This window comes from Sapajus apella, unplaced genomic scaffold (genome assembly GCF_009761245.1).
Source record: "Sapajus apella isolate SASKATOON/1434 unplaced genomic scaffold, GSC_monkey_1.0 scaffold60, whole genome shotgun sequence".
In the NCBI taxonomy this organism is placed as follows: domain Eukaryota; kingdom Metazoa; phylum Chordata; class Mammalia; order Primates; family Cebidae; genus Sapajus; species Sapajus apella.
Genome location: NW_022437000.1, coordinates 13,734,298 through 13,759,054, shown reverse-complemented (window position 1 = coordinate 13,759,054; position 24,757 = coordinate 13,734,298). Strand labels below are relative to the sequence as shown.

Genomic DNA, 24,757 nt, shown 5'->3' with positions numbered 1-24,757 from the left:
AAAAAAAAAAAAAAAAAATCAATCAAGGTAATTTACAGATTAATTAATGAAAAAAGAAAAACCATATGATCATCTCAATAGAATAGATACAGGAGAAAACTAATATTTAACACGCATTCTTAATTTTTAAAACATAATTTACAGGAAGCTATAAAGAGAAGAGAACTTCTTTAACCTGATAAAGAACATCATGAAAAGCCTACAGCTAACATTATACTTAATGGTGGAAGACTGGATTATTTTCACATGGGATCAGGAACAACGGCAAGGATACACACTCTCCATATCTAGTCAACATTGCTTGAGAGGTCATTAGGCAGTGCAATCAGACAAGAAAAGAATTAAACAGCACCCAGATTTGAAAGGAGGAAGTAAAAGTGTCTATATTTATTTATAGATAGTATAATTATCTATATAAGAAGAAATTCTATTGAATCTACAAAAAAACAGAATAATTGAATTAAGCAAAGTTGCAGGATACAAGATAAATACACAAAAGTCAAATGTTTAAAATTAGAGATTGAAATGAAAAACAATGCCAAAACCCAGATGTAGTGGCTCACGCTTGTAATCCCCACAGTTTGTGAAGCCGAGGGGGGTGGATTGCTTGAGGCCAGGAGTTCAAGACCAGCCTGAACAACATGGCAAAGGCCCACCTCTATAAAAAATACAAAAAATTACTCAGGCGTGGTGGCACATGCCTGTAGTCCCAGCTACGTGGCAGGATCACTTTAGCCTGGGAGGCAGAGATTGCAGTGGGCTGAGATTGTCTTGCTGCACTCCAGCCTCAGTGACAGCGCAAGATCTTGTCTCAAAAACATAAATAAATAAATAATGCCATTTACAATAGGACAAAGAAAGTGAAATATTTAGGAACAAATCTGATGACATATATATCAGGCTTGCACATTGAATACTATGAAACACTGTGGAGAGAATTTAAGAAGACTTAATGAAAGATATATCATATTCACAGATCAAGTTTCAATATTGTTAAACTGTTCATTTTCTAAAAATTGACCTATAGATTTAATGCAATCTCAATTAAAATTTAGCAGGCTTTTTGTAGAGAATGACCAGCTGATTCTAATGTTCATATGTAGATGCAAAGAAAACAGAATAACCAAACAACTTCACACTTTGAGAAAGAAGAATGTTTCAGAATTTACACTACCTATTCACATTACCTGACTTCAATTCTTGTTATGAATCTGCTGTAATCAAGACACTGTGGTATTAACTTTAAAGAGAGACAAATAAACGGGACAGAACAGAGAGTCTATAAATAGATTCACAAATATATTATCAATTGGTTATTGACAAAGGTGCAAATGCAAGTCAGTGGAGAAAGAATCGTCTTTTTAATCAATAGTGCTGGGATGACTGCATTTCCGTAAGCACATACATACATACACACGTTTTGATTCATTCCTCAACATTTATAAAAACTCATTCAAAATGGACCACCGTCATAATGGTAAACCTGAATCTACAGAACTTCTGTAATAAAATCTTTGTGACTATGGGTCAGGCAAATGTGACACCAAAAGCAGAATCCATTCAGCAAAAGATAATAAGTTGCACTTCAAAATTAAGAATTCTGATTATTGGCCAGGCGCGGTGGCTCACGCCTATAATCCCAGCACTTTGGGAGGCCGAGGCGGGTGGATCACGAGGTCAAGAGATCGAGACCATTCTGGTCAACATGGTGAAACCCCGTCTCTACTAAAAATACAAAAATTAGCTGGGCATGGTGGTGCGTGCCTGTAGTCCCAGCTAATCGGGAGGCTGAGGCAGGAGAATTGCCTGAACCCAGGAAATAGAGGTTGCGGTGAGCCGAGATCGTGCCATTGCACTCCAGCCTGGGTAACAAGAGCGAAACTCTGTCTCAAAAAAAAAAAAAAAAAAAAGAATTCTGATCATTGAAAGACACTTTTATTTCTTTTTTTCTTGGAGACAGGGTCTCACTTTATTGCCCAGGCCAGGCAACTCCTGGGCTCAAGAGATCCTCCTGCCTCAGCTTCTCAAGTAGCTAAAACTACAGGCACCCACTACCACCCCTGGCTAAAGACACATTTATTAGAGTGAAAAGACAAGCCACAGGCTAGAAATAAATATTTACAAACCACACATCTGATAATGGACTTGCTTCTAGAATAGTTATAGAGCCCTTAAAACTCAACAAACAGCTCAACAATTGGAAAACCAAACATCCCAAGTATATTAGTCCGTTCTCATGCTGCTGATAAAGACACACTTGAGACTGGGCAATTCACAAAAGAAACAGGTTTAATTGGACTTACAGTTCCACATGGCTGGGAAGGCCTCACAAAGGCAACTCCTGTCTTACACAGATGGCAGAAGGCAAAGGGAGCTTGTGCAGGGGATCTCCTCTTTTCAAAACCATCAGATCTTGTGTGACTGACGGACTGTCATGAGAACAGCTAGGAAAGACTTGCCCCCATGATTCAATTACCTCCCAGTGGTCCCTCCCATAACGTGGGAATTCAAGGTGAGATTTGCATGGGGACAGAGCCAAATCATATCACCAAGTAAATGAAAAGAAAGAAAATAAGATAAAAATAGACACTTCACCAAAGAAGATTCCTGGATGGCAATAAGCACAATAAAATATGTTCAACATCACTAGTTATTTGAAAAATGCAAATTTAAACTACAATGAAATACCACTATATACATACGAGAGTGACTAAAAATGTTTAAAGTGACCACAGAAAGTATGGGTGGGGATGTGGAGAAAATGAAACCCTCATGCACTGATGGTGAAAATGTAAAATGGTACAACTACTTTGAAAAACAGTTTAAAAAGTTACATACCTGCCATGTGATCCGGACACTGTGCTCCTAAATATTTCCCCCGAGAAATGGAAGCACATGTGCACACAATGTCCACACAATGGATGTACACACAAATGTCCACAGCAGCTTTATTTGTAATAGTAAAAATTTAGAAACAAGTAAAATGTCCCTCAACAGGTGAATGATAAATTGTGTTGTGCCCATACCGTGGACTACTACTGAGCAATAAAAGGGAATGCATTATCCATACCTGCAACAAGATAGATGATTCTGAAAGTAAACATTAAGTGAAGAAAAGACAGAAAAGTATACATACAGTATGATTCTTTTTTATATGAAAGTCTAGAAAAAGCAAATAAATCTACAGTGATATAAATCTGGTCAGTGGTTTTCTCTATGGACTGGGATATGTGGTGGAGTGGGGACATTTAGGAGGAGGATTACCAAAGGACATGAGAACACTTTTTTGGGTGATGGATGTAGTCCCTAACGTGATTGTGATGATGGCTTCACAGGTGTACACGTCACAGATATGCCAAAATCTGCGTGTAGTTTCCTGTATTTCCACTTCACCTCAATAAAACTGTCTGAAACACAAGCAAAGAAAAGCTAAGTATGACTACACAATTGACTGTACCTAACACAGCATCTTTTAAGACAAAGTACCGGGTGCTAAACTCACATTTATTGTATGTACAGATGAAGGGAAGGTCCGATTGCCATGGAATTATCACTGGCAGTAATGAAAGAAGACGCAATGCAGAACTTTCATTTCTCTACAGACACCCCACTCCTGTCCCACTTCCGCCCTTCATCCTAGCTTACCCCTGAAAAGAGGAGCCACCAGCTTTCCACCTCATGGCCACAGACTGGTTAACCATCTGCGTGAAACATCCACTGCCCTGGGTCCAAGCTCCTGCCTGCTGTGGAGGTGAACTGTCTACTTCATCATTGCTAGTTCAGGTTGTATAATATAGTGCCTGACAACTCTCTCCATTTTTGAAACACATCCAAATTGCTTCTTATTTGTTTTCCATGTCTACCTTAGAGCGAATTTCCTGCACTGATAACGAGGTTAAGGATTTTGGCGTTATCTGGGGTCATGGAGACATCCTCCATTGTAGCCCAGGTTTGCTTTCTGTACTCCCCAGTTATAGAAATCAAAATGAACAGTTGCATGTGAATGCATTTTATCAAACAAGTCTCTGCATGATGGGAGCCATTGTCATTACTGGGACAGTAACTCAGTGGAAAGGCTGAAATAAGAACATGAGGAATGAGCATGGGGTCCAGACTAATAGCAGGCCAGGGGAACTGCTCCATCCAACTGAGGTCTTCCTGATACCTAATGACCCAAAGCAGTGTGCCCACGTCCAGGTGCAGTTTGTCCCAGAGGAGCAGGCAGAGGCTGGAGAAGCTCATTCCTAAAGGGATCAAATAATTCTAAGAATTGCATGAGCTCCATAAACTCTCTTCCCCAAAACGACAAAAATGTGCAGAAATTAATTACGAACAATTTTTCGGAGCTTACACACTTTGACGTTTATCCACGGGCAGCTGTTACCCTTAGGAAATGACTGGAAGTGCCTTGAACACTGCGTGGTACACGGTGGGTGCTCAATGAACTACTTATCCAATGAAGTGATTAAGGAGCCGTGTAAATACTGACTAAAGCATGTATCACCCCATCCGATTTTTGAAACCCTAACCCTCAAGAACAAACAGGAAAGTTAATGCAATAATATTCTTTTGAAGTAGCCACGGTGGTTGCAAGGCAGAAGCCCAGGTGCACTCCTCACTCGGCCTGCTTCGGTAACCAGCTGGCATGGGCGTGCCTGGTAGTCCTGGTTCAGACGCAGGTGCCGATGACTTCGCTATCCCATTTTAAATTCTTTTTGAAGATCATTCCCACGGACGCTCATCTGCCTAAATTAACATATCATTAAATCCACTTTCAGACCAACGACCTCAAAGATTTCTACCAGCAATCGCATTCCACCCTCCTAGTCACAGAAAGCAAAGAGAAACTGCGATCTGACAATCTCAGCGTCGAGCGCGCTGGGCAAAATGGCCATCCACCTGGGGTGGGGTGCTGACTCACTGCCCCTCTCCAGCGCATTGTGCGGGGTGGGGACTTCCAGAGCAGGGTTCTCCGGGGGGGAGCACCCCAGTTCCCTCCTCCCGCCCGGGGCACGCCGGGCTAACCGCCTGGCCCGTCCCCCGCGAGCGGCCCGCCGTGCTTCGGGTCTGTGCGTTTGTCTGTGTTCTGCCTATGACTTTTCGAAATATTCCAAGACAAGAGCCAGAAAGTCTTGGTCTCTGAAGACAAGCACAATGCTGCTTTCAGCTCAAATACCTCCTGGGAAACCCCAAGACTGTGAATGTCAGCGTCACGAAAAACAGATTACAAAAGGAAACCAGCGCATTTCACTCGCCCGCCCCGTGGGATGGGATCTGACCTCGTGGATCTTTTCTTTGGGAGGTTTTCAGCCTTGACAAACCGCGCCTGAGAATGACGGCCCCGAAGAGGCTGCAGCAGGCTCGGGGGGAGCGCGGGCTGGGGATGCGAGGCTCCCCAACGACAGCGGGAACGCGGCAGAACGTACCTGCCGCGGGGAGCCGCGTGGCCCCTCCTGCGCCCCCCGCTGGTGGAGACGCCCCCCGCCCGGGCCATGCTCCTCTCCCGCGCCCCGCAACCCGCGTCCCGGACGCCCCGCTCTGCCCGGAGCCTCCCGGGAGCCCGCGCCCCGCCCGCGCGCTGGGCCCGCCCCCGCCGCCTCCCCGCGCGCCGCCGCCCGAGCCCGCCCAGACCGAGCGCCCGAGGTGCCGCCGCTGCCGCTGCCGCCGCGATGTGACCTTCAGGGCCGCCAGGACGGGATGACCGGAGCCTCCGCCCCGCGGCGCCCGCGCCTCGCCTCGGCCTCCCGGGCGCTGTGACCGCGCGTCCCCGGCCCGCCATGGCCCCCTCGCCCCCGCCCGGGCCCGCCGCCCTGCGCGCCGCGCTGCTGCTGCTGCTGCTGGCCCCGGAGTGCGCGCTCGGTGAGTCCCGCGGCCCGAGGCCCCGTCCCCGGGAGCGCAGGCGGCTCCGGGCGCGGCTTGACGCGGCCCCGTCTCTCCCCGGCAGCGGCGCTGTTGCCGGCGCGCGAGGCCACGCAGTTCCTGCGGCCCAGGCAGCGCCGCGCCTACCAGGTCTTCGAGGAGGCCAAGCAGGGCCACCTGGAGCGCGAGTGCGTGGAGGAGCTGTGCAGCCGCGAGGAGGCGCGGGAGGTGTTCGAGAACGACCCCGAGACGGTGAGCGGCCGGCGGGCGGGCGGGTGGGAGGCGGCGGGCCGGGCCCCCCGCGCGCGCCCAGCCTCTCCGGGCGGGGCCTGGCCTCGGGGTGCCAGGAGCCCCGGGCCCGCCCTGCGCCCCCACGCCCGTGCCCGGCGGCCCCAGGAGCCCCGCGCGGGTCGGGAGGAGGCAGGGCCGGGGGACGCCGCGGGGCTGTCCAGGAAGCGCTCGCGGTCAGACGCCTCCCCGCGGGGAAGCCGGGAGTCCGCTCTGCAAGCGCGGAGGAAACACAATGGTTAAAATGCAGACGCCCCCCCTCGGCCGCGCGGGAGGTGAGGGGCCTCGGTCCTCCCGGAGAGGGGAGCAGAGCGACCCCTCCCGAAAGAGGAATCGAAAGGGCTGAGGGCGGGAAGTGTTGCAGCTGCAGGTCCAAAAATATGATTCCAGGAATCGAGCGGGGCGCACGCGGGAGGGGAGGGAGGGCGGCCCCTTGCTGCCAGGTGCTCCCCGGGAAGCGGCGGGTGCGTTCAGGACCCGCGGTGCCCGCCCAGCGCCCCTCGGTTAGGAAGGTCCTTGGGGGAGGCGGGGCGCCCGGGGCCCCCCGCAGGAGCCGGTGTGAGGACTGCCTGGCCGCCGGGTCCTGCGGGCTCGGGGAGCTGCTGACTTTGGAAAGTCCGAGAAGGTGTGGATTCCCACTGGCGTCCCTCCCGCCCTGAAGTCAGGGTGATTTCACAGCGAAGTTTTCCGTTCTGCTAGAATGGTCCTTTTAAAATCTGCCCCTGGGTGGAGTCAGTCATGCCCCCTGAGCTAACAGCGTGGTTCTGGAGACCATGGAGGCTGTTTCCACTTGCATGTCTAGTGGTTGACTTGACCCCTCTCAGATCTGCTTTTCTGAAAAGCTGTGAGGCTGTGGGCCGGCCACTGTGCACCTGTGGGCATAGCTCAGCCCTGCAGAGGTGACGCGCCTGGCGCTGTTCCCGGCTGCCCTCCGCATCCCCTGCCCCACGGGCCTCTGCTCTCCTTCCGTGCAGCCTGGCCGGTCGCTCTCCGGCCTGTTTTCCGGTTTCTTTAATGATGAATCCCGTCCTGTGCCACTGACCGAGGGCTTCCTGTCCCAGCCGTGGGCCTGTGTACTTTGTCGCCCGGAGTCACCGCCTGGCTGTGGGGTGGGTCCCCTTCATCTGCATCCTCACCTGGAACATTCTGCGTGTGCCGGGACTGTGGCATGGGGCGTGCTGGCGAGGGGAGTTGAGACCAGCAGGGTCGCCCCCACCCCACGGTCCGCGCCCCATGCAGCCCCCCTCGCTGTCCCCCAGCAACGCAGGGCCCGTGTCCATGGGACCGAACGCTGGCTGGGCATGCTGTGCTGTTCTACCTGCAGCCTGTCCCCGACCTGGTTTTCCGATTTTAATTTAATAACTTTATTTACAAAGGTGTGAAATGAAGACAAGGAAATGAAAACAGCACTCAGGACCCGTGATTTTAGTACAACTGCGGTTGCGTCAGATGGTTTCATGCTGGGATGTGTTCGTCCCTCTCACCCTCCTGCGTGTGGCTTTGATGTTGGGGCGGCCTGGCCCCAGCAGCCCCTGCCGGCTCCTTTTCACGGCAGCAGCATCTCGGTTCCCAGAGTTCTGCTCTCCTTCCCTGCCCCTCGCCAAATGATAACCTCCTGCTCTCCCTCTGCCAGCCTCCCTGGAGGTCAGTGCTGGTCAAGCCCTTGCCTCTCTGGGGGCAGCGTTCCCTCTGGTTTCTGGATCTGGCTGTTGGCTTGCTGTCTGTTTCCAGTGACTGCGGGCAGGTGGTTGCTGGTGAGAGCACGGTTGGGGCCGGGTCCAGCAGCTGGCTAAGTCCCAGCCGGCTCCCGCATGGCAGGCCCGCCCCTCCGGGGATCCTAGTCTCTTTTGCATCCTCTGCCACACCCTCCGGACACCCCCGGCCCCAGGGGACCGTCCAAGCACAACTCCCTGCTAAGGCGTGAAAGTCATCCACAGCTTCCCCCGTCAACAGCCAGGGGCTCCCCAAGGAATGCTAGTCCGAGCTCTCCTTGTCTTTGCAGTGCCACTTGTTTTACATTTTGTGGGGTGAGGTTGATTGAGGACAAGGGCTGTGGCCTGAGCTGAAGAGGTGACCAGGACCTGGCAATGCGACTGTCAGAGCGTCCTTGGGTCCCTGGCCTCCCCAGGCCCAGGGTCCTGATGTGTGGTCCTCCACAGGTGGTTGTAGGGAAGGTGGTCCGAGCTAGGCCAGGGCCCACCTTCAGGAACTGATCTCACCTGCCCCCAGCCCCCTGCCACTTTAGGATGTGGAAGTGCCTAGCCCCCGTTAGTTAACACACACCTACCCAGCCCTGGCAGCTTCCCCTGGGGCAGCCTCCTACGAGGGAGGGAAGGGACAGCTGGAGCCAGCTCCCCAGGCTCCAAGCTCACCTGTGTGCGTCCCTGCATGCCCACCTGCCTGCAGCACATCCCACTGGCCCACACTGAGACTTCTTTCTGGTTGTGAGGGGAGCGTCTGCTCTGTAGATCCCCGGCTTCCAGCTGGTGGATACTAAGCACAGCACCCCTCCTAGACTCCAGGCTCACCTGTGTGCTCACCTGCCTGCAGTGTGTCCCACTGACCCCCGGTGGGGCTTCTTCCTGGTTGTGAGGGAAGCACCTGCTCTACAGACCCCTGGCTTTCAGCAGGCAGGTACCAAGCACAGCACCCCTCCCAAGCTGCGGCCCTCACCACACACCTGTGGTTTAAAGCCCTGCTCTGCTGGCAGGGACGCTCCTCTCGCTTCCCCAACCCTCCCTGCTGAAGCTGTGCCCCTCCCCCCACATTCCTTCAGGCTGGGCTGCCCCCACAGGCCTCCCTGCTCTCCACCCCAGTCCTTCTCCTTATCTTGTTTTCCTTTACATATTGTTATTCTTTCTCCCTGTCCTTGCCTCTCCCTGCTGGGTTCCTAGCCTGGAGTCTCTGAGTTTCTAATTCAGAGAGGACAAGTGTGACTCCCCACCACATCTCTGCTAAAGCTCCCCAGCTCACCAGGCCCATCGCCTTTCTGCTAAATCCTTTAAGGCCATCGGGTTCCAGCACCTGATAAGATCTCCGTAGTCACCCATGATTCCAGAAAGGATCGTAGACTAGAGAGTTATCCCAGCCCAGCCCTACCGTCCAGGTCCTCCATGCCTGCCTGGGAGCCTGTTTGTGCACTTTGATCCCTGGCTTGTGTGCAGGAAAATCATCCTGGCTGTGGTTCTTGATCCCATCACCAGGCTTCATGTGAAATACAAAGTGCGGTATCCACCAAGGGCTGGCACCTTCCCTGAGGGTTGGCCTGGTTAGTAGTACACTGCACCCGCACCACACGTGGCCACGCCTGTGCTCCAAGGCCAGGTCTCCCTTCCCCATCTCTTTCTCTGTCTCCTTCTGTGTCTCTCTCTCTGTCCCAGTCTCTCTCTTCTCCCACTGCTGGTGGTGAGGGATTCTCTGCATGGGATGTCGGTGCATCCATTTTGAAAGTTGCTGGCTGGTCCTAAACTGCGTGTGCCCTCCAAGCACGTTTTCCCTGACCTGTGGATTCCTCAGGAAGAGCTGCGGAAGGGGCACCCTGTGTGGAAATGAAAACCCCTCTGAGTCCCCACTTGAAGATAGTCACTTGGCTGGGATGCAGGCCCAGATGTTGGGGTGATAAGGTGCCAGTGGAGGGGAGGGCTGTGCAATGTGGGGGTGCCTGGTGGGGAAGATGATGGCCAGGCTGAGACCTCCCTGCCCTGCCTTGACAGAGGCTGCAGCACACTCCCACACACAGACACATGTGCACATGCACACACAGTCACACAGACACCTGCACAGATAGGTACTGACACATGGATACAGGTGTGCACAGGCACACTCACACAGACACATGCACACATGTACATGCATTCCCATAGACACAGATACACGTGCACACACGCACAGGCACACATGTACTAACAGACATGTACACACATTCACATAGATACACGTACACAGGCATACACACTGACAGACATGCACACATGCGCAGGCAGACACTAACAGACATGTACACACACATGCACATATTCACATAGATACACACACACACAGGCATGCACACATGTACAGTCACACACACAAACAGACGTACACACATGCATACATTCACATAGATACATGTACACACAGGCACACAAAGTGACAGTCATGCCCATACGTGCACAATATGACATGTACACACAGGTAGGCACATGGATGCCCAGTCACATGCACACACAGACACAGCCAGACACACATGCATGCATAGACACACACACACATGCATGCACACAGACACACCCAGGCACACGTCCATGCACACAGACATGCATGCACAGACACACAGACACACTCAGACACATGTGCATGCAAAGACACACACAGACACGTGCATGCACAGACACACACAGACACCCAGACATGCGCATGCACAGACACACCCAGACACACATGCATGCACAGATACACACAGACACCCAGACACACGTACATGCACAGACACACCCAGACACACGTGCATGCACAGATACACAGATGTCCAGACACACGTGCATGTACAGACACACACGTGCATGCAGACACAGACACATGTGCATGCACAGACACAGACACGCAGACACACGTGCATGCACAGACACACACAGACACACCCAGACACATGTACATGCACAGACACACCCAGACACACGTGCATGCACAGACACACCCAGACAGACACAAGTGCATGCACAGACACACACAGAGATGCCTGCACCCTGTCACACAGGTTTCTCTTTCCACAACTTTGGGGTCAGAAGAGCACCGACAGCTGCATAGGGATCACTGAAAAGGGAGACAAGCTCCTGGGGCTCTGTGACCCCAGTTTCCCCCGACTCCCAGCGTCTCTCCAATCCCAGAACCTCCTGCCTGAGAGGCCAGAGCCCTGCGGTCAAGGCCCTTCCTCCTGGGCCCCTCCTGAGGCCTGCAGGTGGGCAGGTGGAGCTGCGTCTGGCCTGGGAGGGCCGTGTTCCGTGCTGGCTCTGCGGCCCCTGCCTGTACCTGCACCTGTGCAGAGGCTTGTTTCCACCCCGGCGTCTGCAGACACTTGGTGCCAGGCTCCCCCAGGGCTTTCTCGGAGGCAGCCGAGTGCCAGGCCCTGCACACGACACCCTCACCCGAGCCGGAGAGCTTCACATCTGTGGAAAACTCTAATTAAAGACGTTTTGAGAAACGCTGAACGTCTCCCTTTGTTATTTAGGAACAAAACGCCCTTTTAGGACGCAATTGCTTATGGCTTCTTCCTCGAGCGTCTGAGTAAAGGGGCATTAAGCTTGCTAGCTGGGGCATGCTGAGCGTGTCCCAGGTTATGGTTTCACCCCAGAGCCATTGACAGGCATCCAGGTTTCCTCATCCTTCCTTTTCCCTGTTTTTCTACGGTTAAAATTGAGAGCAGTTTCTCCAATGAAAGCTCATTGTTTAAGGGTTTCATAGTGGATGCTGGAAATGCTCTGGCCTCTGCCATAGTTTTTACATTCCAGTGATTTTGTTGCAAACCTGGTGTGTATGCCTTGTAAATTTTGCCCCTGTCTAAGTGAAAGGTTCATTTCTAAAGTTTTAAAATAATTTTTAAAGGGGAGCTGGAAGGGGAAGAAATTAAGAACAATATCAGTTTTGCATTTCACTCTGACAGAGGCACCGTCTGCTGTAACTGGGGTTGATTAAAAGTATAATATTCAAAAGAAACAGTAAAGTGCATTGGGCCTTGTTAATGTTCTACTAATTTTCTCAGGCTTTGTTTTCAAATTATAGGTGACATTGGTTTCCTTCCAGTGTTAGTGCCCATGACAAGAAAATACATTTTTTCTACATCTGTCCCCAGACCTGCTAAACCCAGTTTTGTGATGACCTCCCCTTGGAACTTGGGGCTCCATGGAAAACACACGGCTCAACCCAGCCAGCTCTCAGCCTGGGCAGGTGGCTGCAGTGGCGGATTCTCAGCATACAAAGGTCAAGCGCTTGGCCAGCCTGGGACAGGCTCCCCTCCAGGACTGTCACAGTACAGTAAGGCCACGCTCTGAGTCAACTTTGTTTCTTTTCAGCATTGCCAAGCTGACCATCCTACAGAAGCAGAGGCCTGCGGTAGGGAGCTAGGCCTTCCTGCCCAACCGGATGAGGGCAGCCCGTATGGGGGAGCTCTCAGGGAGGCGCGGTGGGCATTGGGTGCGGCTGGACCCTCTCCCCGACACCTGGAAGACACTTCGCCTCCTTTCCACACTTGTGGGGATACATGACAGTGTTTACAGGCAGGCCAGCTTTCTGTTTATTTCAACCTTGGCAACTGAATAGCGGCAGCAAGTGCTGAAACTCCCATGAAGAACGCAGCCACTCGGTTCTCAGAACCGTGGCTAAGCTTGTCCGTTAGTCTGAAAGATGAATCGTGCCACGCAGTCCTCCCGAGAGCACTGTTCTCGGCATCTCCACGTGTGAGGTTGTTACATCCGCACGACACTGTAGCAGCTGCCACTGTGCCATTTTACAGATGTGGACACTGAGGTCCCGCGGGGCTGAGAAGCCTGTGAGGGCTCCAGCGTGTCCCGGGCATTCGAGTTGGAGGGCCCACGCCATCAGTCATTAACTCTTGTGCTCACCGGGGCTGGGGTAGAGCAGGACTTGGCGGCGCTGTGGCCCCGCGTGTGCTCCTCTGTGCACAGGTGACTGAGTGTGCCAGCACTCACGCGAGGGCTCAGTGGCGCTGGTGGGGGCGCGTGAAGCACCGGCGGCTGCGGGGAGCTGGTGTGTGTCAGGGGCTCGGAGCGTGAGTCTCATGAACCTGGCCTGGCAGGTGTGTCATGCTGGGCTGCAGAGCCCGTGGCTTCACCGTAACGGCGGGTTTGCCTTTGAACCTGAGTACGGCTGCTCAGTAGGGCCAGAGGAAGGCACCAACCCACATGCCTGGCTGGTCCCTCGCAATGCCAAAGGCAGCCAGTCCACTAGAGAGATGTGTCCCAGCCACAAGAGGAGTCCAGGCGAGCTTTAAGTCCCCCCAGTCCTCAGAGTGACCCAGGCGGCTTCAGGGCGCGGGCCTGGTCATCTGGCCTCTGACTAGCTCAGCTTGGATAAAGCCTGAGGAGAAGCCTGTCCCTCAGGCAGCTGCCGGGATGTGCGTGGCTTGTGTTTGTGTGTGCGCCTGGCCACTGTTGGTGGTGGTTGCAGTCAGGGCACCGCTTGCCTTTACTGTCCTTACATCAGCGGGGCAGAGCGCAGGCTGGGAGCCCTGTGGGAGAGGCCGGGAGCCCCGTGGGAGAGGCCGGGAGCCCTGTAGGAGAGGCCGGGGCGTGGCTCCCCCGCAGGAGTGGCAGCGGCAGGCCGGCTTCCTGTCCGGGACCCTGCAGGTTGGATCTTTGGGTTGAGTCACGCTCAATGGTACAGCTGCCCTTTCAAGGGAACTGAGCCGCTCAGCGTCCCACAGAGCAGCTCGTCAGGGCCCTGGGTCCAGCCAGGAGCTCCCCTTGGATCCGGAGAGGCTGAATAAACCTCCCTTTTGCAAGCTGGGAACAAACACGGATTTTGCAGTAGTGTCTGTCCTGGGGTGGTAGAATGTTGTGGCTGGCAAGACTCAGGCACCCTCTCATTCTGTGCTTCGGTGGCTAGGACTTTATTGAGGGACTGGTCCCAGTTTGCTTTTTGTGGGGAAGACTCAGATGGAAGCCCAGGCCCCAGGCTCCAAGGTTAGGACATTTTCTTGGAGCTGTCAGCACCTCTCCAGGCGAACTTGGGTCCAAGGCATGTGTGTGCAGCCTGAAGCGTGGGCACCGTGTGCAGGAGACGCCCTCACCAGAGGCAGGCATCAAGCCCTCCCTGTTGTAACTGCGGAATCACTGGCCCTGTGCTCACAACCTTTTTATTTTGCCGTTTTATCTGATCAGAATATACAAAAATACCCCATCTTGTTTCTCCCAAAGCAGTCGCAGTGAGACGTCCCACTTCCTCCTCACAGCAGCCGCTGTGGGCACAAGGCTGCTCCCAAGACAGTGACGCGCCAGGCCGTGGTGGGCACAGAGCGCCCTCCTTCCTCCTCCCTCCTCCTCCTCCGCAGACTGCCCCCTCTCGTTAGTCAGTGCTGCCCGGCCCCCTTCTCCCCACCCCATGCCGACTGTGGTGTGTCCTGGGCCTCTCTTCTCGCAGCGTTTAAGTGGCCGGCATCCCTCCCATCCGACAACTGCGTCTTTCTGACTGGCTTCTCTCTGGGTCCCCGCGGATGCTGCCAAATGGCACAAAACAGTCACTACTCTGCAGTTAGGAGAGATGGGCCTTGGCGGGGCTTGCCCTGAAAGACAGCGGGCCTTCATCGCCAAGAGCCAGCGCTGGCCCAAGGTGGGGCGGGAGGCTGCGGCTCTTCTCCTTCACTGCGTCCACACTCGCACACTGAATGCTGCGCACCGCTGGGCACCCTGCTGGGGGCTGTCGGGAGCGTGCTGTGTGTTGCAGGCAGAGATGGGCAGTGAGTCTCGGCATTACTGCTGTGCAGCTGCCAGAAGCCACACGAGCTCCCCTGTCCCATCTGCCACGAAGCCTGTGGGAGACACTGATGTGGGTCTTGTGGCTTCTGTGAGAAGAGCTTGGTTACCCACCAGTTCAGGCACCACCTTGGCGCTGTGTGGCATGGAGGGGTGCTCACAGCTGTGCAGTCAGCTACAGAGGCTGTTCCTAGCACCCATGTCTGCCCTGCTGGTCACACCCAGGATGAACTCCCAGCAAGAGCTCCCAGCAAGGGAAGGCACACTGGGCATGAGCTTCAAGGAGGGCAGAGGTGCCTGTCGCTGCTGACCCTGGGTGTGGATGGCCATGCGGGTGCACTGACTGCACCACCCCGGGCCGTCTCCCTCCAGGTCGGCCTGGAGTCCTCTGGGCTGGGGGCCTTGGGTGCCGCCGCTCTACTCAGGGCTGGAGCAGGCTGCTGAGGGTGTGAAGACCCAGGAAATGAATTCGGAAGGAAGGAAAGGATTTTGCATGTCTCAAGCTAGAAGAACATGAGCAGAGCCGGGCAGCCAGGCCAAGGGTCTGTAAGACGGCAGCTCTTCAGAGGCTCTGCAAGCACTGAGAAAGGAAGACTCCCCAAGGGCAGTTCCCACGGGTGTTACTCCGAGCTTTCTTTTAGAAGTCAAGTTCTTGGAAGACAACGTTATGGTCAAAGAGTTAGTGAATTCTTGTGACTGTTTCCCATGGAAAACATCAGAGAAAATTATGGTGTTGATAAGCAAAAGTCCTTGCACTCAGCAGACTCAGCCCACTTGTCCAGTGAGATAGAGATTTCTGGAAACAAAATTTATGGCTGCTGTTTGCTAAGAGTAATACATTCTTAGCACACTGAAAAATAACCACTGTTTGCTGTGTGAATGCAGATGAAACTCGCACAGAAAGATTTATGCAGGACTGACGTTGGCTTTTTGCAGAGTGCTCTCCACGTTCACAGACCTCTGCTCCTCACTGCAGCTCTGCAGGGACGTGGCCCAAGGATGTGTGACCGTCAGGAGGGGCCGTGCCCTTAATCCCCTGGCTGGCCTCCCCAACCCCCCCAGGCAGAGGCCTTGCTGGGCCCACGGAGTTACAGTGGATTGGAGGTGAGGGTGTTGAGGAAGTGTTCTGGAACCTTCCTGCCTGATGTTAGACTGCTTGAGGTGCTACCAGTCTAGTGCGCTTCGTGCCGGAACTGTTTCCTGTCTTGTTAATGTGCTGTGTTGGGTGCCGTCACCGCATGTAGGTTTTGGCCATTTTTGGAAAGCGAATGGGCCCTCCCAGGGTCTAGTTGGACTGAGAGACCACTGGAAACCCTCGCCAAGCTTCAGGCAGGTAGGCAGTGGCCCCAGAGCAGACCCAGGGCAGAATCCCCCCAGCCCCTTGGAGGGCCTGTTCACAGGCTGGGTCCTGCCTGATTCCCGCAGTGGTGTGGGGAGGTCACCCACCTTGTTCTGAACCACAGCTCTGGGGGAAGAAGCTTGCCCCCAGGTCAAAGGTCATTATGGAGCTGGTGGGGTAGCTGCATGGGCAGCCCAGCTCCAGACCAGGCTACAGCCTGGTGTCCGAGGTGGACCCATCCTGGGGGTCAGTATGTAGCTCTCTGCTATGCTTGACCTTTGCCCTGTAGGTGGCTTTGAGTGGGGGAGACCTGGGTCTGGTGGTCGGCGGGGCAGGGGCATTGGTGGGCTTGCGTCTTCCCGTGACAATGCACTAATTCCCATGGATTCTGCCAGCACCCACTGCTCTCCTGAGCAGAGCAAAGGCAGCAGAGGTGGATGCCAGGGTCTGGAGGTGGCATCTGCTCATCAGACACTTACTATAGTTTCAGAACAATTTGAGGCCTCCCATTAGACCCCCGCCGGACCAAGCTCCTGTCCTCAGGCTCAGCTCCCTCCAGGCTGCTTCAGACTCTGTTTCCTCCATGCTTAACAAAACCAACAGGTGACAGGCACAGTCAGGGAGGCGTCAGAGGAGGCGCTCCTCCACTGTTCATACCGGGACCATCTGCAGATGGGGCTCCCAGCCGCGACCAGCCCCATAACCCCCTTTTGGCTTCCGTGTCCAATCTTTTGGCTTCCGTGTCCAATCTTTTGGCTTCCGTGGGACACATTTGAAGAATTGTCTTGGGTCACACATAAAATTACCACTAACAGTAGCTGATGAGCGAAAAAGAGGGTCCATGCATAAGTCTCATATTTTAAGAAAGTTTACAGATTTGTATTGGGCCACATGCACAGCTGTCCTGGGCTGCTCACGGTTGCCCCAAAGCCTCGGGAACACAGGCCGAGCACCTGCCCTGCTTCGTCCAGGACGGGGCCCTGTGGTGACCAGGACGCTGCCACCCTCTGAGTCACCCCTGCCAGGAATGGCAAAGCCCACAAGCCTCCCAGAAACCTAATGGCTGCATCCTCTGTGCAGTGGGTGCCATGCTTCTCACCTGGAAGGGTGGGTCTGGCGCATGTCAGGTAGTAACAAGGATTTAAGTGTTAAAATCACATGGTAGTTTGTAAACTTGAGAAATTATAACACAAACGCTTCCATATTGTCAAAATGAACCCACTGGGAGCATTGATTTCAACTTTTCTTCCAGGTACTTACACATGATTTAAGTGAAGCTGAGAATCCAGTGCTTTGTTGGAGTGAAAACTGTAGGACCTTGCACTTGCCCACTCATTCATTAATTCACCCACCCATTCATTCATTTTCCATCTACTTGCTCAACCATCCATCTACTCACCCATCCACCCACTCATCATTCACCCACCCATTCATCTATCCATTCACTCATTCATCCATCTATCCATCCACTCACCCATCTACCCACTGATCTATCCATTCACTCATTCATCCATCCATCCACTCACCTACCCACTCATCATCCATTCATCCACAAACTCATTATCCATTCACTCATCCATCCATCCATCCACTCACCCATCCACCCACTCATCTATCTATTCACGCTTTCATTCATCCATCCACCCACTCATCATCCATTCATCCACCCACTCATCTATCCATTCACTCATTCATCCATCCATCCACTCACCCATCCACCCTCTCATCATCCATCCATCTACCCACTCATCCATCCACTCATTCATCCATCCATCCACTCACCCATCTACCCACTCATCATCCATCCACTCACTCATCTATCTATTTACTCATCCATCCACCCATCCACTCACCCATCCACCCACTCATCATCCATCATCTACCTACTCATCCATCCATTAACTAATTCATCCATCCATCCACTCACCCATCCACCCACTCATCTATCCATCCACTCACCCATCCACCCACTCATCATCCATTCACCCACCCATTCATCTAGCCATTCACTCATCCATCCATCCATCCATCCATCCATCCACTCACCCATCCACCCACTCATCTATCCATTCACTCATTCATTCATCCACTCACCTATCCATCCACTCACCCATCCACCCACTCATCTATCCATTTACTCATCCATCCATCCACTCACCCATCCACCCACTCATCTATCCATTAACTAATTCATCCATCCATCCACTCACCCATCCACCCACTCATCTATCCATCCACTCACCCATCCACCCACTCATCATCCATCCACTCACCCATCCACCCTCTCATCATCCATCCATCTACCCACTCATCCATCCACTTATTCATTCGTTCATCCACCCACTCATCTATCCACTCATTCATTTCTTCATTCATCCACCTTTATCCACTCACTCATCTATTCATTCATCTGTCTATTCACTCCATCCACTCACTCATCCATCCATGCATCAGTCTGCATTCACTCATCCATCCTACTCACTAATCTATCCATTCATTCACTCATCTATCCATTCACTCATTATGGCTGCAGTGGGTGCCACACTTCTCACCTGGAAGGGTGGGTCCAGCAGATGTCAGGTAATAACATGCATCTATCCATCCATCTCTTCACTCACTCATCCAACCATCCACACATGCACTCATTTATTCACTTATCTGTTCTTTCATGCACTCACCTGCTGTCCATCTATCATCTATCCATGTGTTTTGTGAGGGCTCCGGAGGCCTCTGGGGGACAGTCAGCACCAGGCTCGGTGCTGGGCAGGTAGATGTTGTCCTTTTCCTCTTGAAGCTGAAGCTTCAAGAGAAGTGCAGTGGCTTGGGGTTTGCGCACTTCTTTCAATCTGTAGCTGTTCAAACAAAACAGAAGCAGATCCCTGGGAAAATGATTTCCAGGGGCCAAATGGTGCCATTTCCAGCCTGGGAATCCCAGCTTCCTCCTCTGCTCCCCTCACCTAACCCCAGCACACCAACCCGTTACCACAGTCTTGCTCTTCCTAGGTCGAGAAGAGAGTCAGGGTGTATGTAAGGAGCTCCTGGTTCTAAATCTCGGCCTCCTAGGTGGTGGCCTTTGCTCCATGGGGACTCCTGGGGGTGCTGCTCAGGAGGGGTGGCTAATCCAGGGCTTCAGGCCAAGGTTTGTGCACCTGAACAACTTGTAGTGCATATGGAGGGCGGGGGGGTTTTGAGAACAAAGTGCTCTGTGTTTGGTTCTGCAGGGCAGGGAGCTTATCTGGGTGCCTTTACTCAAAGCCATTTCTGGGTCTTACATCTTTGGCTAGAATGTTCTAAGGACAAGGTGAAATGTCTCTTTCTCTTGGGAATGTATAGTGTTTTTAGGTTTATTTGTCTTAGCTTTGCTCTTGCTCAGGGTTTAGCTATCTTTCCCCTAGATTGCCGGTGGAATTAGCACATGCTTTCTGCCTCCATTACCTCTGCGAATAATCAAGCATGCAAACTAGGGTACGCTGCCCAGGGTTATGACCCTGTAGTTTCAGAAACCCCGTTCTCATAGGTGTGGCTAACTGAGGGGATATTGACATCGTTTTACCTGAATAATGCCTTTTTGCAACAATGAAGCTCAGGATTAATACAGATTACATGCTGCAGATGACACATTAAGTAGTTGACTAGTCTTGATTTTGAAAACTAGAATACCCTTGCTGGAAAGTTGTGATGCAAGCATGTATGTACGGTTAGGCTGTTTACTCACTAGTTCTTAGTTTTCAATCCCTGGCTTCCCCAACCTGAGAGGACACCTTTTGCGCCCATCCTAAGTCTTTTATTTCAGAACCAGGGCCTCCTGCCTGCTTCAAGACAAAGCCCCATCATGTTCCTTCTCCTTGCAAACCTGGAAGCCTGCTGCTGTCCCATGTTGCCCCAGGACTTCACCAGGGCTCACTTGGTGTTGCTGGTCTTGCCTTTTTGTGGAGTTTGCCAACCCATGACTAAAATCGGAAGTGAGAGAAATGAGGGCAGGCATGAGGGTGGGTGGTCCAGGCCCTCCTGACCCCAGAGCGGCTGCCCTCCCAACAGACACATGAGCTGAACAGCAGCTCACCCTGACCCTTCTTTTCTCCTAAGGGTGTAAGAGTTTAAGAGCATCCCATCTTTCCTAGAACATATCTTTGTGAAAACACAGCCAAGCAAGCCTCAGGAGGGTGTTGGCAAGGCTGGGGCAGAGGGGAGCCTCCAGGCTCTTCCACAAAAGGTGGGGAGAGGTCAGCAAGTGCGGGAAGGCTGTGGGAGCCAGCGCTTGAAGCTGGAGGCGCGTTGTAGATGGCGCTGGGCACCCCCTCTGCCTGCTGCTCTGCAAATGCCACCAGCGCCGGCTCATTCTGAACTTCATGGCCTGGGGGAAGCCCCACAACCATCCTGAACTGGGTTTCCTCATTCCTGTCGATGGGGTTAAAAAGACCTTCTTGGGTGGTGGTTGTGAGGATTTCATGAAATGGTGTAAAAATGCTGACTCACACCCAGCATGGAGAGGCCGCTGGGACTGGGGGCTCTCGGCTCAGGCCCAGGTTGCTGGAATGGTTGACCCTACGCTGGAGGTCAGGGCTGCTCTCCCCAGGCCATGACTGTAGGGTCTGGGGGCCGTGGCAGAAGAATCCTGAAGTTTCCAGCCGGCCTCTGCTGGCCAGGCGACGGGAGGTGGTTCCCAGACCTGACAGCTCACTTGTGTTGGTGTGCACCTGGTCAGTGTGCTTTCAGGATAGGAAGACCCTTCGCTTCAGCCTCCACGCCTCGCCCAGCACCAGTTTTGTTTCACAAATACAAAGTGCAAATCAATGCCCGTGTGCCAAAGGGAAGGTCTTTGGGTTTTGAGAGGCCCTTTTGTCAACAGGAACTAAGATCTTTGGGTTTTAAGAAGCCCTGTGTCAACAGGAACTAAGGTCTTTGGGTCTTAAGGACCCTGTGTCAACAGGGAGCGGAGACTGGGGTGTTCCTGGGAAACTTTCTTGTTCTCCCGGGCAGGACTCTGCCTGGACACACTGGCTGGCGCCTCCTGAGCAGCTGGAAACGGCCCTGCCTTTGCTCTTGGTCTCATGGCAGTCATGCTGACGGTTTTGCGAGGGGCAGCCCAGCAGTATCCCCGGGCACTTCCCTCCGCTCTCCTGGGTGCTGTGGCCCCTGGCTCCCCCGAGAGCAGCCTCTGATGAACCAGCAGACTCTCATGTTGTTTAGAGACCGTGGCGTGCCAGTAAACACATGCCTTTTTTCTTTTCCACAGGACTACTTTTACCCGAGATACCTAGGTAAGTCCCAGCCGCTGCTGTACCCTGGCGGTCGTGGAGGCATAGTTGGGGGGTGCGTTTTCGTGTTGGAGGAGTCCCCTCATCACGTAACTCGTGGAAGGAAGACTGTTAATCATGTGGTGCACGTGGAACTGTCCGGAACATGCAGGTCAGACACACAAGTTTCTCTTTATTTTATGCCACAGTTTTATTCTGTGTTAGTGGAATCTCAGGCGAGCGCCGTTATCTGCAGACCCTGCTCCGAGTTGATGCCAGCCTCAGCTCTTGTCAGGAAGTGACTGATTTTGTCCTCCAGGTTTCTGACCTCAGCACTCAACACTTCTGAAGTCATTGAGGACCCCAGAGGGGTCCATGTTCCTGTGGGCTGTAATTACTGATATTTACCATATTCTTGATTAAAACTGGGAATGCTGTGTTAAAAACCGAGTGTTTCTGTTTAATTTGAAGAACAGGGAGGCACAGGCATTATCTTAGCCATCAGAGCAGCTGCTGCATGTGGGATGGCCTCTGGATGGCCACTGGACGCTTAGAAGGGAGGACAGTGAGAAAGGGAAACCCAGAGGCCCCGGGTCACCCTGTGAGAACTCCAGTTTAATTGACACCATCCCAGAGCTCTTTGAGTGCGTTTCACTTAGGAGAGAAATGTATTCCAGGCTCTTCCTTTTTAACGTTGCAAAATGGATTTTAGTAAATGTCCTCTTAAGGGTGCTTCCCTGGGTCCAATGTCTGGAACACATAGTGGGTCTGGAACTGGCCTGGAAGGCCCAGGTGCCAGGCAGCCTGGATGTGCTAGGACGGACTTCTGAAGCGGGGTGGCCCCCAGCTGTCCACGCACACCCGCAGGCCTTCTGCTGTCCATCCGTGCCTTTCTGCACCCGGATAAGCTAGTGACCCACCGATGGGCCAGATTGAGAGGCCCAGCACCCACTGCAGTCTCACATCCCTGGATATGCGCGTGCCTGGCCCCACCTCCCCCGTCCCCCTAGCGGGGCATCCTCTTCAAGCTATGTCCAGCCGGTCAGAGAGCATGGACGGCTTTCTCCGAAGCAGAGCAGCTTTCTAGTTATGGACAGCGTTTCCTAACAGGGGTCTATTGAAAATGAAGTTTAGCTTTCCTCGTACTGTCAGGAATCTTAGTGAACATTCCCGGTGATTCTTATGTAGGCAGGAGGAACCCCCTGGAAATTGCGGGTGGTGCTCAGGGCACGGGACAGCTATGGGTGCGCAGCTCCACTGCCGGTGGAGGCGGTTTCCTGTTTGTCAGGGTCAGGGGCTAAAATGTTTGTATTAACACAAGCCAGTGGCATTGTTTCTGGAGGATGACAGCACCCCAGGTGAGGAGAGCAGCTGCCTCTCCAGGCTTCTCAGAAGTGCAGGCTCTGCAGTCCGTGCGGTCTCGTGAGGATGACTGATACCATGTTCCCCGTCTCCCCGCAGACTGCATCCACAAGTATGGGTCTCCGTACACCAAAGACCCGGGCTTCGTCACCTGCGTGCAAAGTAAGTCGGCCTCCTTCCTGCCTTCCTGGGAGGGCTGTGGGTTTGGTCAGCTTTCGGCTTGGCTGTGGTTTGCGGAGGGCCCTGAAAAGTTCTGGGTTTTAAGGAGCTGCAGCCCCTTCCTGAAGCCTACTTGCTGTTCACCAAACTTTCTTTTTTAAACAAGTAAATTTTGATGTTTTTAGCAATAGGCAATAAATGCACACGGAACAAAATTCACATGCTTCACAGGGTGAGATGTGAAAGCCCATCCCCGCCTCTGTGTCGCCCAGTTAGAAACCACAACAGTTATGGTTCCGAGAAACTTGGGCCTAGATGTGTAAACATACGTAGGCGCTTCCACTCTTCACACGTGTGGCAGCTTAACACACCCCATCTGCCCCGGGGACCCTCTCTCGGCTCTGTCTCAGCACCATGTTGGCATTCGCAGACCGTGCCTCACTCAGGCATAGCCTAGGCTTATTGGCTGACGCCCAGGCTACTTGCAGTTCCCATCATTATAAACACTGGGTGACGTGCGTGAGTGCCTGTTGCTTCTCACATGTCCGAGTGTGTCTGCGGGATACATTCCCAAGGATGGAATCCAAGAGTCAATCCTAGGCTTCTGGTTTCCTTTTGATACAGATACTGCCAAATTATCCAAGAGCTGGCCTTAGGCTCCACCCCTGCAGAGGCGAGGGAACGGGTTTTTTTAACTTTCAATCTCTTCCAATACAACAGGTGAGAAATGACATCACTGATTTCTGGTTTTTTTTTTTTTAAACTAGTGAGTAAGGCTGTGCTTCATAGGTTTAAAAACTGTGTATTTCTTTTGCTATAAACAGTTTATATTCTTTGCCCATTTTTTTCAATTTGTAGGAGTTTGCAAATTAGCCAGTGGTAGTGAAGTTATCGAAAATTTTTTCAGCTTGCCACAAGTCTTTTTTATAATTTTACAGTTATTATACAATAAAATTTACTATTTATAGTGTCCCCTATGAATGTTAAGATACCCACAGCACAAGCTGCACGGCTCCCGTTGCCCTGGGTCTGTGGTCCCCTAGTGTCACATGTGGCTGGTTCTAGATGAAAGGCCGCATTGGTGAGCCCCTGTGGGCACTGAGAACAGAGTTGTGGCAGTGCAGAGTCATTCTGGGAGAGGCAGGAGTCTCTTCCCAGCTTTGGAACCAGAGCCCAGCCTGCAGAAGGAGGGAGAGGTGGCTTGGTCCTGCCCCACAGGCCCACATGCTATCTGTGGGCGTCTGTAGGCCTCCTAGACCCCGGAGCCACAGGCAGAGGAAATGCTCAGTGTCAACACGGGAATGGGAAGGTGGCCTGCTGTTAGGCCCGGCCCGCCCTGACCTGCAGCCATACACGGTAGCCTGGTGCCATGTAGGGCCTGGCCTTCAGGGCAGAGGCTCCTGTGTGTGGAAAGGGGATGGCAGATCCTGCCACGCATGGTTTATCTTAGTGTTTGTTAAACCAGATCCTGCCATGCATGGTTTATCTTAGTGTTTGCTAAACCGATCTCTTCTTTTAAATTCCACATTCACACTTACTATATTGTTTTAGCTCCCGGGCTTTAGGCTTTTCCCCAAGCTTACAAAACAGTTATCGGCTGTTTAATGGTTTCATCTATGATCTGCCTGTAATTTCTTTTGGTGTGATGAACTGGGCGGGCACAGTTCCTGCCCCAGCACCTCGTACTGACGCCCATGTCATCCCCAGCGCCTTGCCTGCCGCCGTCCTCACGTGCTGGGTATTTGGGAGATTTTCTATCCTGTTTCCCCAGGCCGTGGCCACAGCGTTAGACTCGGCCTTCGTGCGTGCGGGTGGGACTCATCGGTGCCCTCCTTGGTCTTTTTTTCTGGTTGTCTTGCTCATTTTTTAATAAAGCGAAACGTTAAAATGTTCTTAAAAACCTAAAGAGACCCTTTTAGAACTTTTAGCTGGGCTTGCGATTCACGTATTGGCGACTGTGTCTGACCGAGCAGCACCTGCCTAACCGGCGCTCAGCGCACTTTCCTCCCGCGCGTCCCGGCCCCCCTCGATTCCTTCCGGGACTCGGT

The 24,757-nt window shown here is 52.9% G+C and overlaps 1 protein-coding gene and 1 long non-coding RNA gene across 2 annotated transcripts in view; one reads left to right on the top strand and one right to left on the bottom strand.

Annotated features, from left to right (window-relative positions):
• Window positions 1–4,345, bottom strand: part of LOC116528863 — a 5,180-nt gene extending 835 nt beyond the window's left edge. The window contains exon 1 of the long non-coding RNA XR_004259249.1: window positions 2,589–4,345. This is a non-coding gene — a long non-coding RNA (uncharacterized LOC116528863). The remainder of the gene's footprint in view (window positions 1–2,588) is intronic.
• A 1,255-nt stretch (window positions 4,346–5,600) lies between these two features.
• GAS6 (growth arrest specific 6) overlaps window positions 5,601–24,757 on the top strand; it is a 39,112-nt gene continuing 19,955 nt past the window's right edge. The window contains exons 1-4 of the mRNA XM_032246331.1: window positions 5,601–5,859; window positions 5,945–6,111; window positions 21,188–21,212; window positions 22,650–22,712. Coding sequence (XP_032102222.1) covers window positions 5,778–5,859; window positions 5,945–6,111; window positions 21,188–21,212; window positions 22,650–22,712 — 337 coding nt within the window. The 5' untranslated portion in view covers window positions 5,601–5,777. The remainder of the gene's footprint in view (window positions 5,860–5,944; window positions 6,112–21,187; window positions 21,213–22,649; window positions 22,713–24,757) is intronic.